An 18,632-nucleotide genomic window follows, 5' to 3' on the forward strand; every position below is an offset into this window, starting at 1 on the left:
AAGGGAGCCCTGGGGGAGGCGGGCTCGTGTCCTGCTCCCGGTTCCGTGGTCCAGGAAGAATTCCCTGTGGGAGGGGAACACGGGTGGTCCCTGGCCCCTCACCATGGGGAGATTCCCTGAGCGACGGCCTTTTAAGACCAACCGTGGCTCAGTCCTGACTTTAAATCCTGATTTAGTCATTCATTTACTGTTCACTCTTGGGTAACTTCGTTACTCTCTCTGCTTTAATTTTTCCTTTGCCTCGCAGCATTGTGGAGGCTTTAAACAACTAGTGTTTTCAAAGTATCTGGCATATTAGATACGCATTAAGTAGTGGCTAGATCTACGAATACAGTGAAGAGATATGGAAGTTGTTCCTTAATTTGATGTTAGCGTGGGATGAGGAGGTGAAGAGTTTCAATTTTTGAGCCTCCTGCCAAAGAAGAGTGGTGCCTCAGATACAGGAAAGTCCGGGAAAAGAGCAGGTTTTGAAATAAATTCGTTTAGGAGGTAAACAGGAATTGATAAATAACTGTAGAATTTGGAAATGAAAAGTCGGACCCGTCTTTGCGTTAAAGGACTCAGTGCATAGTGGAGAGACAACCTACTGGATGGGGAAAGTATTTGCACGTCATATATCTGGTAAGGGATTAATATCCTGAGTATATGAAGAACTACCAATCAACAAGAAAACAACCCCATTTTATTTTTTCAACCTTTATTTTTAAGAGAGAGAGTGTGAGCGGGTGAGGGGCAGAGAGACAGAGAGAGAGAGAGAGAGAGAGTCTGAAGCAGGCTCCAGGCTCTGAGCTGTCAACACAGAGTCTGATAAGTGGCTCAAACTCACAAACCATGAAATCATTACCCGAGCTCGAAGTCCGAGGCTTAACCGGTTGAGCCACCCAGGTGCCCCAGAAAACAGCCCCATTTTAAAAATAGGTCATTGTAAGACCAGATGGGGTGGGGGGGGGCGGGGCGGAGAATGGATGAGGCAGGTGTGAGAATAAAATTAAGAAAGTGGAGTCAGGTTACTTTGAGTCTTAGAGCCTGTTTTAACAAGTGGTTGCATTAATAAAGAAAGGGGTTGGGAAACCTGGGTGGCTTAGTTGGTGAAGCAACCCACCTGGGCTGAAGTCATCATCTCACAGTTTGTGATTTTGAGCCCTGTATCAGGTGGGCTCTCTCCTGTCAGGGCTCTAGCCCAGAGTCTGCTTTGGATCCTTTGCGTCCCTCTCTCTCTCTACCCCTCCCCTGCTCTCTCTCAAAAAAAAAAAAGTATATATATATATTTTTTAAGCAAGGGGTCAGGGATAGCTTTAGGGGGAGTTGATTATCTTAGTTTTTGAAATGTCAATTGTGAAGTGACAATTTTGTCATGGGGTAGATAACGGGACAAATCAATGGATTTAACTGAAAATGTAATTCATAGAGAATAATTCTCTAACTTCCGGCGCTCTTTCCCAAAGGGTAGCACATCAAGTCTTTTATTTTGTGCAACCTATTCCAGATACTGGGGACGGGGAGGGGGAGGGCGGGGTGGGGGGGAAGCTTAGTGTGGAGGGGATGTGTGTGAATCTTCATCGACTGGTTTTCTTTTGCTAGTTCTTGCTTTTGACCGTAAGAAGGAATCATAATAAGCGTACAGTGGATTTTATTATACATTAAACAATTAAGTTCCAGAGTTCTGTAATTGGTAATATCTTAGAAGAAAAAAAAACAAAAACAAAAACAAAAAACCTCATGCTTTTAGAACAGGGTAAAAAGATTGCCGGCCTTCCAGTAGAAGCTAACACTGAGGAGGTGTTCTTTGCCAAACGTTACAAGGATTAAACGAGACAACGCAGGTAAATTACTGAGTAATATCGCAACAAATACAGGCTGCCATTATTATTTATATAAGTGCAAGTATATTATAGGTATATGTACAAAATTCTCTATAGATGTATATAGACTACAATAATTGTTCCCAATATTAATGCATAGATATCTTTTCATTTTTTATTTATATAAGTAGAGCTACTTGAGAAGTTAGTGGTTAGTCTCGGGCAAATAGTGATTTAAAAATAAAAATAGCATAGTAGGAACTGCTTCAGAAAATTATGCTCCACGTATCGCACCTAGGGGAATAAAGTAATCCATTTCGCCGCGGAACTGAGGAGTCTAGGAACCTTTCTTTTGTGAGTCTTGGTCCCCAGCCGGATCCGTGTCATTAGAGTAACTAGGCTGCCGCACACGTTGGCGCGGTGTGTGCGGGTGGAATTGGCCTCCGCACCGCGAAAGATCCATCCCGGAAGTAGTTATTGGTCGTCTCCATGCGCCGGTTCCTGGGCGTCGTAGAGCCAAGGCGCGAGGCTCGGACCCAGAGGTAGAGCCGGAGGGGACGCTAAGCGCCCCCGGCCCAGGACGCTAACCGCTGCGCCTGCGGGGCCGGCCCCGGCGCCATCATGCTGCTCCTGCCGAGCGCTGCGGACGGCCAGGGCACCGCCATCACCCACGCTCTGACCTCTGGTACGTGCCCACTCAACCCCGGCTCGTCCCCTCTTAGCCGCCCCTGCCTCCGCCCTCCACCTGCGCGACCCCGAAATCTCTCCCTTCTTGTCCCTGGTGCCTGGCACCCGGACGCGTGGGCCATGACGAGTGACTTTTTGCTCCAGGCAAAAGAAATCCTTCTCCAGACTGGAAGAAGGGAGGGGGCGTCTTCTTTCTGCCCCGACAGTTCGTCCTCCTTTCGCCGCTGCTGACTCATGGATCGGGCAGAGCAGTTCGGGGCCGAACCGTCTAGTAGCCTAAAAAGGTTCTTGTAAGCATCTCCTTGCCTAGGTCAAGAGATTGCCCGCAGCGAGCTCCCACGTGCCTCGCGTCGTACAAAGCCTTGCTGCTGGTGCTCTGTTAAACATCTTTCTCCCTCTCTGTGTTAGTACCTTCTTTGATTTTTAAATGTCAAAGCTTAGAGACTGCTCCTCATACTCAAAACCTCAGCATGAAAAGACCTTTGCCGGTGATGCTGCTAAGATTTGTGTAGACAGACTTTGAAAGAGTCATTGAGAGTTGACTGCTTCTGTAGTTTCTTAAATTTATAGCCCAGGACAGTCGTGGGTATGGTAAACTTAGTCTCTAGTTTCAGCCATCCACGTTAATTACCATAGCCACTTATAGAGACAGTTGTTGGATTTTGATCCTATCTCATGGCACGTGTTGTGTTCTGCTTGCGGAAGTCTCTGTGATCTTAAACTAAAAGGAAAGGCTTGAAAGGTGATGTCCTTAAAAGCCACACCCATACCAGACAGCTAGTACATCTTGAACATAGTGTTTGAATCCTCTCCTGTGTATGGTACAGGAAATCTTAATTTCCCAAACCAACTAAAGCATGAAAAATAAGTTATTTTTAGAAAATTGTGGCCATTAGGTACAATGGGAAACAACATTTGAGTTACTTATTGCTGGACAGGGCAAAGTCTTTTGCTTTTGCGTGGACTATGAAGTTAAAGTGTTCAGGGGTTTTTTCCCCTGACTCAGATGACCTTTTTTGAGTCGTTAATGTACAAATGTGCAGTGATTTATCTTCGTAAAACCTTACTTTGATTCAAGAGGTTGTGATTTTCAAAGTGGTTTCAAATATGGTTTTTCATTCAGTCTTCCAAGGAGCCATAGAAGATAAATATTGTTCCCATATTACGGTTGAAGACATCTCTGACTCATTGCACGTAGTTGCTGATTGTCAGACTTAGACTAAACCCAGAGCTTTTGATATCAGATCCAGAGCTTTTACCCTATAGCATAGCTGTGTTAGTTAAACCTCTTTAGCTGCTTGGAGAATTGTCTTCCAGAATCATTGCTAGTGAGTTCTTAAAATTTTTAAAAGCTGAATTCAAGGTTTTAGTTAAAATATTTTGAGTTGTTTTTAGAAAAATTTTTTGATGAGGTTAGTATTTTGGAGACAGTTTGTCATTTATTGTTTTATTACAGTTATTGGTCTAACAGTAAAGCAGTTGGCAGCAGTTCTCCCTGTTCCTCGCCTTCCTCTCATACCTTCAGAAACGTATTGATTTATTGTTGACGTTGCTGAATGCTTTGTCAGATAACTGAAAGAGGTGGATTGAATACTCTGAATACTAGGAAATGATTATTGCCAACCCTCATGTTAACTGGATTGCAGGCATACCTTGTTTTATGGCATTTTACTTGATTGTGCTTCAGTGATGCTGCATTTTTTACAAATTGAAGGTTTATGGTAACCCTGTGTTGAGCAAATCCATCAGCACAATTTCTCCAGCAGTATTTGCTTACTTTGGGTCTCTGTCACATTTTGGTAATACAGTATCTCAGACTTTTTCATTGTTGTTTGTCATGGTGATCTGTGATCAGTGATTATGACTAGCTGACAGCCTGGATGATGGTTACCATTTTTGGGCAATAAAGTATTTTTCAATTAAGGTATGTCCATTGTTTCTTAGACGTTATATTACTATACTCTTAATAGACTATAGCATAGCGTAAACAGAACTTTTATATGCATTGAGGAACCAAAAAACATATTTGATTCACTTTTTTGCAGTATTTTTGCTTTATTGTGGTGGTCTGGAACCAAACCTGCACTATCTCCCAAGTATCCCTGTACTGCAATTATTTCCTTAGTTGATGGTTTTAAAATTACATTCTGATGCTATCACTGTTTTGATCTTATTTATTGCCTTGAAATAGATTTATTCCATGCAATACATTGAAGCCTCTCTTAACGCTTTCAATCACAGCCTCAACACTCTGTCAAGTTGAACCTGTGGGAAGATGGTTTGAAGCTTTTGTTAAGAGGAGAAACAGGAATGCTTCTGCCTCTTTTCAGGAACTGGAGGATAAGAAAGAGTTATCAGAGGAATCGGAAGATGAAGAATTGCAGTTAGAAGAGTTTCCCATGTTGAAAACACTTGATCCCAAAGACTGGAAGGTACTTAATATCTGAATCTTTTGTTCAGTCAGATGCTTTGTTAGGCATAGGCAGTTTTCCCACAAGTTTTCTGTCAGTAAACCGTTTTAAGATGCTTCAGCAAGAGAACCATAATTGAGCACCTGTCTATTGTTAAGCTCTGAGTGAGATGGCCATAGGATACTGTCTCTGCTGGAAAAATCCAGGAAGTTTTCACAGAAAACATGTTTGAACTGGCCTTAAAAGAATGAGTAGCAGTTTGTGAAGCAGAGAAGGGAACAAAAGGTGATCTGGGCAGAAGGAATAGATCTGCAAAGACACAAAGGAGTAAAGAAGTATACTGCCTCTTCAGGGATTAGTGAGAGTAGAGTAGGATGCTTGAAGGATTGGTGGTGAGAATTTAGTCCTGAAACAGTCTAGACCAGATTCTTTTGTAGCGTCCTTTTTATGCCATGCTAAGGAAGGAACTCAGATTTTATTTTCAGGGCAGTAGGAAATCATCAAAAGTTTCTGAGCTAATTTTAGCAAAGTAATTCTCTTGGCAGTACAGAAAATTATTTGAAGAGGGAGGACAGGGCTGGAGGGGAAGTGAATGGTTTGCTATTGTAGGTCAAGTGCAATAATCCAAGCCTGCAGACGCATACTTGAGCTAAATTGTGGCCGAGCTTTGAGGAAGAGGCGCCACTGGCTTTTTTTTTTGGAGGTAGACTTGGTAGAGCTTGGTGACCTTGGCTGTGCCGTATAAGAGACGGAGATGTACTCAGAAGACCTCTGAGCATTCCAGGTTGAATGACCTGCCAGTGTCTGATATCAGTCACTAACACTGGGATGCAGGAAAAAGGAAGTTTTTGAGGGAATGTGGTGTTTGTGTTCAAGTTTGGCTATGTCATAATTGAGGTTCTAATATACTGGTGAAGTTTTCTAGTAGATGGTTAGAAATTGGTCTGTGACTCTGAAAGAGAATAGAGCCAACAACTTTTGCAAGTTGTTGGCAAGTCTTAGGTGGTAGTTGAAGCTGTGGGGAATTGAATGACATCAGTCAAAGAGAAGAATATAGACAAATAGGTATCATAAAGCCCTATTAAGTAGAGAACTAGTATAATATTTAAATATATATATATATATATATATATATATATATATATATATACACTATGGAATTAGAGTGCCAGAATTCAAATCTGGCTCTGCCCATTTAATGTGGTGGGACCTTGGGAAAGTTACTTGAGAAGTCTGTTTCCTACGGTGAGATTGCTAACACCTCAAAGGAGTTTAGTGAGGATTAACGCAATGATGCGTGTAAAACACTTAACTTATCGCTTGACATAGGATAAATAATAGTGGATAATTTCTCTCTCCTCGATTGTAGGATTAAATAAGATAAAGAGTATGTGTAAAGCACTTAGAAAAGTAAGTGCTGAGAATGTTAGCTGATTCACATATTGTCATTATTGATTTAAAAAAAAAAGGACTGAACATTGTGGAGCATGAATATTTAAGGTGTGGGCAGAGGAGAAGCAGCAAAGGATACTAAGAAGGGTGAAAGAAGTAGAAAGAAAACAAAAAGACATTTGTTAGTTCCACAAAGGTTTATTAAACATCAGGCACTAGACTTCCAGAAACTAAGAGAGGGAGAAGTCTCAAGAAGAAAAACACAGTCACCAGTGTCACTGCTTTGGAAGTCATCACATAACACGAATAATGATAAAAACCTACTGGGTTTGGCAAATGAAGCTTAGGAGACCACACTGAAAGCCATTCCAATAAAAAGGTTGGGATGGCGAGCGATTATAGTTGGGTTGTAGGAGACCACAGTGCAAAATACTCTTTTTCATAGCTGAGTTGTAAAGAAAATAAGAGAAAATAGTAACTTGAGGGAAAAGCAGGGTCAGGAGAAGATAGAACTGGGGACCGTTGAGGTCTACAAGAGAGAAAAGAAAGAATGAAGAAAGTCTTTGGTATAGAAAAGAATAGATGATATGACAACAGGTAGCAGGGTTCATACATTTTGTTCAGTTGGTTGTTTCTTTTCAACAAACAGGATCAAGCATCTTCTATGTGTCAGACCCTGTTCTGGGTGCTGAGAAGTCAACTGAACAAGACAGTATCACTGCTCCCACATAGCTTGTATTCTAATGAGACAGGCAATAAGTAAACAACCAAAGATGTGGCCACCAAATGCTGGGCAAAGAAGTAGAACAGGATGATGTGATAGAGTGTCCATATGACTGCTTTAGAGTGAGTAGGTGGGGAAGGCCTGTGCAGTTGACATTTAAGATAAAACCTGAATGACACAAAGATCCACAAGAATGCCATTCCAGGCAGAGATCTTGTGTGGGGGCAGAAAGAAGTTCGAAGTGCCAGGAACTGAAGGAGGCAAATAGGTGGTACAGAGTGGATAGGGGGTGTGAGGAGGTAAGGAGCAATAGTCACTGGAAAGCCAGTGGAGAGTTTGAAGCAATGACAATTTTTAAATACTTCAGGGGGAACAAGAAGGAGCAGAGATGGGCAGAGAAGGTTGTCTGTTTTAAATAAGGTGATAACATTTAAGCTGAGGCTGAAGGATGAGAAGACGGCAGCCACATGAAGAAGGGGGAATGTGCCAGGCTGGGGGGAGGAAGAGCTCGGTATCTGCAGTGAACTGCAGCACCAGTCTTGTATTTGGAAGTGAGTGATCGAGGTAGAGAGAGACAAGCCAGGAATAGTGAGAAATGGAGGTGCTTAGTGCATCTGGAGCTCAGAAGAGACATCTGTGCTCCAGTGAACTGGGGAGTCATAAGTGTATTCTAGCCCTGGCACTGAATCGAATCACTTTGAACTGAAATGTAGAGAGAGACAAAAGAAACCCCAGAACTGAGCTTTGCAGGTCATAGAGAAGCCAGTAAAAGTGGCTGAAAAAAGTTACTGGAAGGTGGGAAGAAAACAGAGTGAATGCACAGAAACACTAAAGAAAGATAATATTTTAAGGAATGAGTCAGCTGTGCTGCCACTGGGAGCTGAAGTCAAGTGAGGGCAGATGAGTGGTCTTGGATTTGGTACCTGGAAATTGATACTGAAGAGAGCAGCCTCATTGTGCCGGGGGTGGGAGTGGGTGGAACAGAACCAAACTGGAGTGGTTTGAAAATGAATGCAAAAGGAGGTAAAATGTGTGGACACCTTTTTCAAGAAGTTTAATGTTGACGGACAGCAGAGAGATGGAGAGAGTGGTAACTGGAAAGGGGGTCATGGATGTGTTTTTAAGGATGAGAACTAACAGCATCTTTTTATACAGATGAAGATAATCCACTTGAAGCTTGGGAGATCCCTGAAAGATGCTAGTATTTGAGGAGACGTAGAGAAGACAGTGCTCAGAACCAAGAGGGGTGGAGTAGTTTGTCTCAGAAGGACAGACTTCTTCAGTTGTGAATGGAGGAAAAGGGGAAAGATGTATGGTTGCAGGTAGGGTAGTACAAAGATTGAGTAGGAATTTGAGTAGGATAATTTACATCTTATATTTAACTGGGAGGCAGGGCTGTTGATAAGAGGGTGGAGAAGGATCTGTGAGGGTTGAGGAGAGACTAGAGAAATAGTAACCTTAGGTAGTGGAAAGGTAAACCAGTTGGAATGATGGCCAGGCGTAATGAAAAAGCCCATCCACATGAACTTTGTAGTCCTGAATTTGAAGGGAAACCAGTCAGCTCTATTTAACTTTTTTCTCCCGTGTTTCATGCCCCCAACTCCCTTTTCCCCCCTCTCAGTTCTCCAGTACTAGACTCACCCTTTGAGTTCTGTAGGGAACGTTCACTCCAGTTGCTGCTTCAACTTGTCAGTTTGCAAGGATGTTAACGACAGCAGGTACTTCCTCTCCAGAGAAGCCTCATCTCTCAGTTTCTCAAAATTTCCATCCAGCCTACCTTTGCTCTGCATAGCTCCTGGTCCTATCCTTTCATTGTCCTGGCCCAACGCTGTGGGGCTGTGATAGTGCTTCCCTCAGTTCTGAAATCTCTTGATTTAAGGATGGCCATAGGATATTACTAGGTGTTAGGAGAAAAATGGGCTCAGTGGTCAAGTAAGTTAAGAAAATGCTGGGTTTTGCAGGTTTCTGTTTGGTTGGTTTTTTTTAATTGCAAGACTTCTCAGAGCCTTTGATTTATATGCATACAAATCATCAAGAAGGCTGTATCACAATACACATTTCCCAGACTTACATACCACAGAATCCATTATATATAGAATGTCTCCTATTATGGGATTCTCACTTTGGGAAGCACTAAAATGGGTGCCAGCACAAGGGATATCAGCTCCGTTTCACACTTGACTTCCTTTTGTGTCTTTATCAGAACCAAGATCATTATGCAGTACTTGGACTTGGCCATGTAAGATACAAAGCTACACAGAGACAGATCAAAGCAGCTCGTAAGTACCTAGTTCTTTTGAAATAATCCAGTATCTGGTATAGGAAATGTTAATCCTTTTGAAAAGATCTGCATGATCATATTCTGTAGCCATAAATCTAGATTCAACAGCATTTGTCATATGGTCATAACAATGTATAACCCATAGTCTGCTTTACCTTCAGAACCAGAAAGCAATCAATCTCATGCATGGACAGAAGATGGGTGGGTGTGTTTGTGACCAAGATAAAGAACATTCTTCTAAAAGCAACCTTTTAAAAATTAATATTTCACTTCCTTTCAGTAATACAGCCAGCTGTATTTAGTGGAAGCTGCCTTGTTAGGTTTTCTGATATTATTTTGTGGTTTTGGGTTACATTTTTGTTGATCCCACCTGTCTTTTCTGTCCAAAAAAGAATTATCTGATGTTTCACTGTTTTTTTTCATTGACAAGATGAAAAATTTCAGGGAATTGTAGGAGCCTAGTCTTCATGTGCCTTATAAAACACCATCCCGGGGCGCCTGGGTGGCTCAGTTGGTTAGGCGACCGACTTCGGCGCAGGTCATGATCTCATGGTTTGTGGGTTCGAGCCCCGTGTTGTGCTCTGTGCTGACCACTCAGAGCCTGGAGCCTGATTCAGATTCTGTGTCTCCCCCTCTCCCTGCCCCTCCCCTGCTCACGCTCTGTCTCTCTGTCTCTCAATAATAACGTTAAAAAAAAAAAAATTAAAAACACCATCCCATAGTGCCCTACACACCATTCGGTTCTCTTGGCTAGTAAAGTTTGATGAAAGAGGTGAAGGTGATTAGTTTTCTGTGTTCTATCTTAGGAGAATGTTCTGCCCTCCACTCTAGAGAATGGATATTAAGGTCAGAGGAGGTAAGATGCGGCCATATGGGAAAGGAGTTAGGGAGTCAAGGCCAGTCAAGAGGAGAAAGTATTACACTTGGAGGAAGGTCGCTGAATGAGACCCATCTCAATTTGAAAAATACTAGTTGAGACTAGGTATAGTTGATAAACTTAAAATTTTCCCCACTAATTGTTATGGTTAGGAAAATCACAAGAAACATTTTTAACAAGGTGAAGGAATTTATGAGATTATTTCAGATCTGTTATTCAGTTTCTTAAAGAACTGGCATGGTTTTAGACTAAGCATATGTTAATGCATATGAATAGTCATTGCAGTATACATAAATGCCAGGGAAGTTCATTTGCCATGGAAAAATATTTGCAAAGTCTTGCTATATGAAAGAACAGCATACAAATACCAAATGAGTCTTGATACATATAAATATGTGAAAGAATTAGAAGTGATTTAGAACTGTGAAAATAATTGATATTGTAAGGTGAAGGAATTGTTTTTTTTCTGTAAAGATGAAAAATGTACAACTAACTATGGGCTGTGTGGGTGGCTCAGTTGGTTAAGCGTCCGACTTTGGCTCATGTCATGATCTCATGGTTCATGATTTCGAGCCCCACGTTGGGCTCTGTGCTGAAAGCTCAGAGCCTGTACCTTGCTTTGGATTCTGTGTTTCCCTCTCTCTCTGTCCCTCCCCTGCTCATACTCTATCCCAAAAATAAATAAACATTAAAAAAAAGTTTTTTAATGTACAATAAACTGTAAAAGAAACATTCCTTTGTTTCTAAGCCCATTCTTTTTATTGGCATAATAGAAATGAATTTTTGAATACTCTGTAGCCTGAAATTTTTCAACCCCGGTGAACAGATTGTTAACATTAAGTATAATTATAATTCACTCTCTGCCACTGTGTTGAATATTCTCAGTATTTATTCAAAAAGAAACTCATTCTCTTACCTCTGTCATTATAAAATAGACAGCGACTGCTTTACTGCTTTCTGAAATCTAGTCCAAAGGTAAAAATGCAGAGTTAGTGGTTACAAATATATAATTATTAGGACAGACAAACCTCATAAAAATGTAAGTTTTAATGCATTTGGGATCCTTAGAGTTCTTACATCCTATTACATACACATAAAAGTTTTATTTTTGTTTAATGTATTTTGAATTGCTAAAATGAAAATTAAGTTAGTTAAGGGTCAATAAAGTGAGTCTTTTTTTCCTTCTGTGCATTATCTGAAAAGAATAAATCACTTCAAAAGTTGAACGATGGGTTAAGAGGAAGTATTTGAATACTAAAAGTGGTGTTTCAATTGCTTGCATAATTTTGAAGTAAAATTGCCATACTGGCCAGTAGGTTTGATATTCTTTGCATGGAAATGGTCTTTGGTGATTTGAATTTTCCAACTCTAATACTTCTGGTTCAAAATATTTCTGATATTTTAAACTGAAGCTGTTCTATGTTATGCTTCTTAAAGATTAAAAATCCTATTCGGAGACATTTATAATGATAGCAGTATGAGTGTATAATGAAAAACCTTTTTGCAGTGTACCCTCAAAACATCCTAGAAACTGTCTTCTTCAGTGGGAGAAGGGGGGGGTGTATCTTTGAAATTTCAGTAAACAACTGCTGCTTCCAAATTACCCTTGTTTGTATTTTAGACCATGTTATTTGGCCTCCTAGTTTTAAAATTGAGTAACATCTTTTGCTCCCTCCACAAGACAGTATAGGACAATCTTGGGACTCCCTACTGCACATGGATTAGGCAGAAAGCTCCATGAAGAAAAAAACTAGTGCAACATAAGAGGAGACTGTCCAACAGAAAATTGAGATATCACCTCTCTTAGACTGTATCATAAGATTCAAAAGGAAACAAGTATCTACTACATGTTGTCAGTAAGATATGAAGACACTGCTTTTGTGTGTGTGGGTGGGGGGGGGGGGTGTAGGCATTGAAGAAAGAGACTAGGGGAAGATAAGCAGAATTGCCTGGAAACTGAAAACATGAAAGCAGAATTCAGAATTAGAAAGACTGACATACAATTAGACAAACAGTAAAGCAAAGGACAACCTTGAGGAATGTTCCCAAATTCAGAGGGGAAGAATAAAGAGATACCTGATTTCTAAAGTCAGAATAAATGTAACAGAAACCGTAATTGCAAATAAAGAAGGAAACTTACCCTTTTTATAAAGGACAACCTTGAGGAATGTTCCCAAATTCAGAGGGGAAGAATAAAGAGATGCCTGATTTCTAAAGTCAGAATAAATGTAACAGAAACCGTAATTGCAAATAAAGAAGGAAACTTACCCTTTTTATAAAAAGATACATCTTGGGGTTGAGAGTGTTTGCAGGCATGTGACTTAGGTTTCACTGTTCAGCACATTTCCTTTGAAATTCAAGTATGAGTTAGGCTGTGCTGCACAGAATCCATTTTGCCAGCAAATGTGGAAGAGCACTGCAAAGCTTGTGGCTTTCGCCCTACACCCGGGCTGTGGAAGTAGCCTGTGCTGTTTCCCTAGTGCCCCACAGTTGTGGATCATCACACCTCTGAACTGTCCGTTATGATTTGATCATAATTCCTAGCTACATAACTTCCAAGCCCGAGTCTGACTCTTAACAGATTTTGTGAGCTGTCTAATAACTTTTAATAAATTCCTTTTCTGCTTAAACCGGCTAGAAGACAAAAATGCCTCTTCTGGAGTATTAGTGGAGAAATTGATAATATACGTGACTATAAAAAAAATGTTGGAGTTCAAAAAAACAAAAATGTATTTGTCAGTTTTTGAAGCCCTGCTGTATATGTAGAAATCACTAAGTTTATTATGCCCAAAGAAAGATTTGTATTAAAGTGTTTATAGCAACCTTACTCACAATATCCAAAAACTGGAAACCACTCAAATGTTCACCAAGCAGGATCACGGATAAGCAAACTGCTGTATATTCATACAGTAAATTAGTACTTAGTAGTTAAAAAAAAAAAGAACAGATTACTAAGATATGCAAGAATGGTGATGAATCTCAAAACATTGGTTGAGCAGAAGTCAGATACAAAGATGTACTCTGTGATTCCACTTACATGAAGTTCAAGAGCATGCAAAAGTAGTCTATGGTGAAGGAAATTAGGTAGCAGGGCATGAGAGTTGGCTGGAAAAGGGTAAAGGGAACTCTGGGTGATAGAAATGGTCTGTATTTTCTTTGGTGGTAGTTACAAGGTAGATAGAATTGTCAAAACTCATTGAATACTTAAAATCTGAGCCTTTTATTCTATGTAAATTTTATTTTAATTCCATAAAAGATGTGATTTAACAAAACAAAAAAGGTCAGTCACTTGGGAAATCAGATATACTCTTTGGGGCCTAAAGAGGGAAAAATAAAATAGGCATTCAATTCAAGGGTTTAAAAGACTAGCACTAAGGAACATGGAGGAAAAAATGGATTTATAAGAAGAAAAAAGAAAAATAAAACCATTACAGAAGATATTTTTAATTGAGACCACTATTAAATAGATTCAAAAATTTTGATAAAATGAACTTTTCTGAAATTGAGGAAAAAAATTTTAAAAAGTATGAAAGAAATACCTCTTGGACACTAGGGTGGCTCAGTCAGTTGAGCCTCCAACTCTTTCTTGATTTAGGCTTAGGTGATGATCGCAGAGTCGTGGGATCAAGCCCTGCGTCAGGCTCCGTGCTGAGTGTGGAGTCTGCTTAAGATTCTCTCTCTCCTTCTGCCCTTATCCCCTGCTTGCTCTTTCTCTCTCTAAAAAAAAAAAAAAAGAAAGAAAGAGGAAGGAAGGGAGACACCTAAAAAATGTTTTTAGGAGTATCTGGCTGGCTCAGTTAGAAGAGCATACAACTCGATCTCAGGGCCGTGAGTTTGAGGCCCCATATTATGTTGTAGAGATTACTGAAAAAATAAAAACACGTTTTTAGACCCAGGTAATTTTTCAGATGAATTATTCCAAATGTTTAAGGAATTAAAAACTGTCATGATGAATTAAAAACTGTTTTGGGAAACCCATGGGGGAGGGGAAGGAAAAAAAAAAAAAAAGAGGTTAGAGTGGGAGAGAGCCAAAGCATAAGAGACTCTTAAAAACTGAGAACAAACTGAGGGTTGATGGGGGTGGGAGGGAGGGGAGGGTGGGTGATGGGTATTGAGGAGGGCACCTTTTGGGATGAGCACTGGGTGTTGTATGGAAACCAATTTGACAATAAATTTCATATATTGAAAAAAAAATAAATAAAAACTGTTTTGGAACAGTTATTTTGTGAAGTTAACGTAATCCTGGTATGAAAACCTGGCATAAAAAGACAATTATGTAGACAGTAAAAAAAATCGTGGTTGCCTGGGGTTGGGAGAGTAGGGAGGGATGAATAGGGCAAGCACAGGATTTTTAGGGCAGTGGAAATTCTATAAAATATTGCAGTGATGGATACATGTTATGATACATTTGTCCAAACCCATAGAATGTACACCACCAAGAGTGAACAGCAATGTAAACTATGAACTTTGGGTGATTATGATGTATCATTGTAGGTTCATCAGTTGTAACAGTTCGTCACCTCTGATGCCTGATGGTGGTAACAGAGGAGGGGGAGGCTATGCATGTAGAGAGGGCATGTAAGAAGTCTCTGTGCCATTCTCTCACTTGTACTGTAAAGCTAAAACTGCTCTAAAAAATTGCCTTAAAAATAATAAATAAAATGTTAATACCTGACAAGGAGAGACTTAATAAAACTACAGACAGATCTCATCCATGAATGTAATATAAAACCAAAAAATGCCAGTTAAAATAATAGCTAATTGAACTCAACAGCGCATTAAAAGAATAATACCCAGGTAGAGGTAGGATTTCCCTTAGGAATCCAACTTAGGAAATATATTAATATAGTTAAATCTATTTATGGTTTAGATAATATGTGATTTCCTCTAGGGAAAACGTATAAAACACAATAACCATTCCTTTTTGATAAATAAAACTTCGCAAAGAAATACAGCTAATTTTCTATTTTGGTAAATATTTCACACCCACAGCTAACAAACTTAACCATGTGGTTTTGGTGATATTACCAGTAAAATCCCTGGGAGAAGCTAACCTGCCTATTATTTTTTTATGCTATTAGGAGTATGGTTTAGTGAGTTAAGATTAAATAAGAGGGCTATTAGAAGAAAAGAAATAATTATAGATAATACAGGATCTACCTAGAAAACCAAAAGAGGGTTGCGTCAGGTGGCTAGATGTAGGAGAAATACGCAGAAATAATATAATTTTTTGGACGTTACCATCAAATATATAGAAGGGTATAGTCATTTTAAAGATGATCCCAGGGCAAGAATAGGTAACCAGAAACAAACCCTGGTAAAATTTACCATGGTAAAGGAGATATCATACATCACGGGAGAAGGGAAGGATTATTCAGTGTAATTAGGACTTCAAAAACATGAATGGTTTAGATATTAACTTGAATATGTTAAAATTATAATTAAAAAAAGAATTTAAAAATGTTCTAACTGTAGAAAATATTAATGAAACTAGAAAATACATTAAAATTGTTGAGAATGAAGTGCCTTCTAAGTTTATAAGTACTCAGAAAAAATTATAAAAGAAATGATCAGTAAGTATAAATGAAAATGACTGATCTGTATATTGTACATATATAAATTATATGTAAGTATACATATATATAACATGTACTCATGTTCTTTTTATTTATGTAAAACTTCTATTTTGAGGATTCCACCCCCCCCCCCAAAGGTTCTCGTTAGGTTAGTTGGCAGTGAAAGTCTCCCATCTCAAGAAGTAGAAGTTGTACATATACATAAATCGTGTGTGTGTGTGTGTGTGTGTGTGTGTGTGTGTGTGTGTGTGTGTCATAAACATACACATGTATACGTAGGTGTGATTTATATGTATTATATATATCACAGAAACAAGTTATATTAAAAAATAAATATAAATGGAATATAAAAAATGTATATCACAGACACAATGACAACAGTATTTATAGAAAAGCATTTTAGAAGCAAATATAGTAGGCAATCACTTTTGAATTTAAAGCTGAGGTATTACATTAAGAAAATTGAGCTTTGCTGAACAGGAATAGAACAGGAGGGAATTTGGGGGGGGGGGGATCTCAGGTAAAATTTAAAATGTAGAAAACACTTAAGACAAAATTATTTTTAAAGAATTTTATTGATCACTCTTAAAGCATTCTTCTCTATTAATAACTGAGCACTTTCCATTATAAACAGAAGTTATGAGTTTAAGGGAAATGAAAACTTGTTTTAAAACACTCTTTTGTTTCAAATCCTATATTTTTTTAAACCTTTATCTGATGTAACACTAAGTAATAGGTAGCTTGTGATGCTCATGGGGGATGTACAGAGAGGAAACTTCCCCCCCAAAAAGACTTTTTAAAACATAAGTGTAGGGGCACTTGGGTGGCTCAGTTGGTTAAGCGTCCGACTTCAGCTCAGGTACTTGATCTCACGGTTTGTGAGTTCGAGCCCCGCGTTGGGCTCTGTGCTGACAGCTCAGAGCCTGGAGCCTGCTTTGGATTCTGTGTCTCCCTCTCTCTGCTCCGCCCCTGCTCATGCTCGCTTGCTTGCTGTCTCTCAGAAATAAAGAAACATTAAAAAAATAAAAAGTAAACAAGTGTAATAACAGCAGTTGGAAAAAGCATTTGCATCAAGCATTGGACAGAAGCCTGATTTGCTGGGGACTTTTGGATGGGTTGAAAGAGTCATGGTTACTTAACCTCTCTTTGCCTCAATTTCCTCTTCCATAAAATGGAGAAAATAATAGCACTTTCTTCATTGGGTTATTAGGAAGATTAACTGATGAATAGTGCTAGTATATGTTAAGTGTTCAACAGATGTTAACAGCTAGCCATAACCTAGTAAAGTGAATCAAACAAAGAAGAGAAACCAGAACAACCTCTCCTTCCTCTATAGATGAAGGATGAAAGATAGAACCAAAAATATTGTTGAGCCCAGCAATAATCGTAGGTTTAAATAATTAATGCCCATTGCTGGTGAGGCTGTGGTGAAATACATGTTCACATAAGAGTATGAAGTGGCCTAACATTTAGAAAGGAACTTGTTCCTACATTTTCACTCACTAATGTCATCTCTGTAAATACATCCTCAGAAGAAAGAATCCTGAATATGTACAAATACATCTCTACAAAATGATTAAAATTGGCATTACTTATAATAGTGAAAAATTGGAAGCAATTTAAATATCCAGCAATAGAGAAATAAATTATGATAAATCTATTTGAAATACTTTACTGAGCAATCATTAAAAATTTTTCGAAGGGGCACCTGGCTGGCTAAGTTGGTAGAACATCTGACTCTTGATCTCAGGGTTGTGAGGTCAAGCCCCATGTTGGACATGGAGCCCACTTTAAAAAACGAAAATTGGGGTGCCTGGGTGGGTCAGTCGGTTAGGTATCCAACTTCAGCTCAGGTCATGATCTCACAGTTCCGGGTTCGAGCTCCGCATCGGGTTCTGTGCTGACAGCTCGGAGCCTGGAGCCTGCTTCAGATTCTGTGACTCCCTTTCTCTCTCTGCCCCTCCCCTGCTCATGCTCTGTCTCTCTCTGTCTCTCAAAAAATAAATAAACGTTAAAAAGTTTAAAAAAAAAAAAAAAAGAAAGAAAATTGTTTTTTTGAAGTTTGTAACAACAGAAAATGCAAATGTGTAATGTTAGCTTGAAAAAATCAGACTGTAAATTGGTATATATGTTACAATTATACCTAGTTTTTTTAAAACATGTTTAAGGAAAAAGATCTGCGTGAAAATATGTCAAAAATGTTAGCAGTAATTGTCTTTGGGTGTTGGCATTTTGGCCAGTCCTTAAAATAATTCCTTCTTTTTCTATGATTTCCACATGTAACAAGTTTATATTTTACCATAGCATAAAATATTTTAAAATTGATATTATGATTTTACAAATGGCTCTGTGTAGCTCATGTTTTTTTATTTTTTAATTGAAGTATAGTTGACGTACAGCATTATATTAGTTTCAGGTGTACAGCATACACCTGAGTGGTTCAGCATTTATATACATTACAAAATGCTTGCCATAAGTGTACTTACACTCTGTTACCATACAAACTTAATGCAATATTTTGACTCTGTCCCCTGTGCTGTACATTTCATCTCAACGACTTATTTATTTTATAACTGGAAATTTGTACCTCTTAATTCTCTTTACCTATTTCACCAATTACCCAACCCTCTGACCCTCCCTTTTAACAATCACCAGTTCACTATATTTATGAGTCTTTGGGTGGGGGAAGGTTTGTTTTTCCCTCTGTTTTGTTTTTTAGAGTCCACATATAAGTGAAACCATATAGTATTTATTTTTGTCTCGCTTAGTGTCACTTAGCATGATACCTGGAGGTCTGTCTATGTTGTTGCAAATGGCAAGATCTCATTCTTTGTTATGGCTGAGTGATATTCCATTATATATATGTTCCACATCTTCTTTAT

The 18,632-nt window shown here is 39.0% G+C and overlaps 1 protein-coding gene across 5 annotated transcripts in view; it reads left to right on the plus strand.

The window, feature by feature from the left end:
- The first annotated feature begins 245 nt into the window (after positions 1–245).
- Positions 246–18,632, plus strand: part of DNAJC2 (DnaJ heat shock protein family (Hsp40) member C2) — a 38,680-nt gene continuing 20,293 nt past the window's right edge. Inside the window, exons 1-3 of one of the 5 annotated variants that reach the window (XM_042964941.1) lie at positions 246–621; positions 4,731–4,921; positions 9,220–9,295. In XM_042964941.1, the coding sequence (XP_042820875.1) occupies positions 591–621; positions 4,731–4,921; positions 9,220–9,295 (298 nt within the window). In that variant the 5' untranslated portion in view covers positions 246–590. Of the gene's footprint in view, positions 622–2,220; positions 2,488–4,730; positions 4,922–9,219; positions 9,296–18,632 lie in introns of those variants that run through there. The other 4 variants (XM_042964943.1, XM_015538244.2, XM_042964946.1 and 1 more) reach the window with 4 other exon arrangements.

Source organism: Panthera tigris, chromosome A2 (assembly GCF_018350195.1).
Source record: "Panthera tigris isolate Pti1 chromosome A2, P.tigris_Pti1_mat1.1, whole genome shotgun sequence".
Lineage (NCBI taxonomy): Eukaryota > Metazoa > Chordata > Mammalia > Carnivora > Felidae > Panthera > Panthera tigris.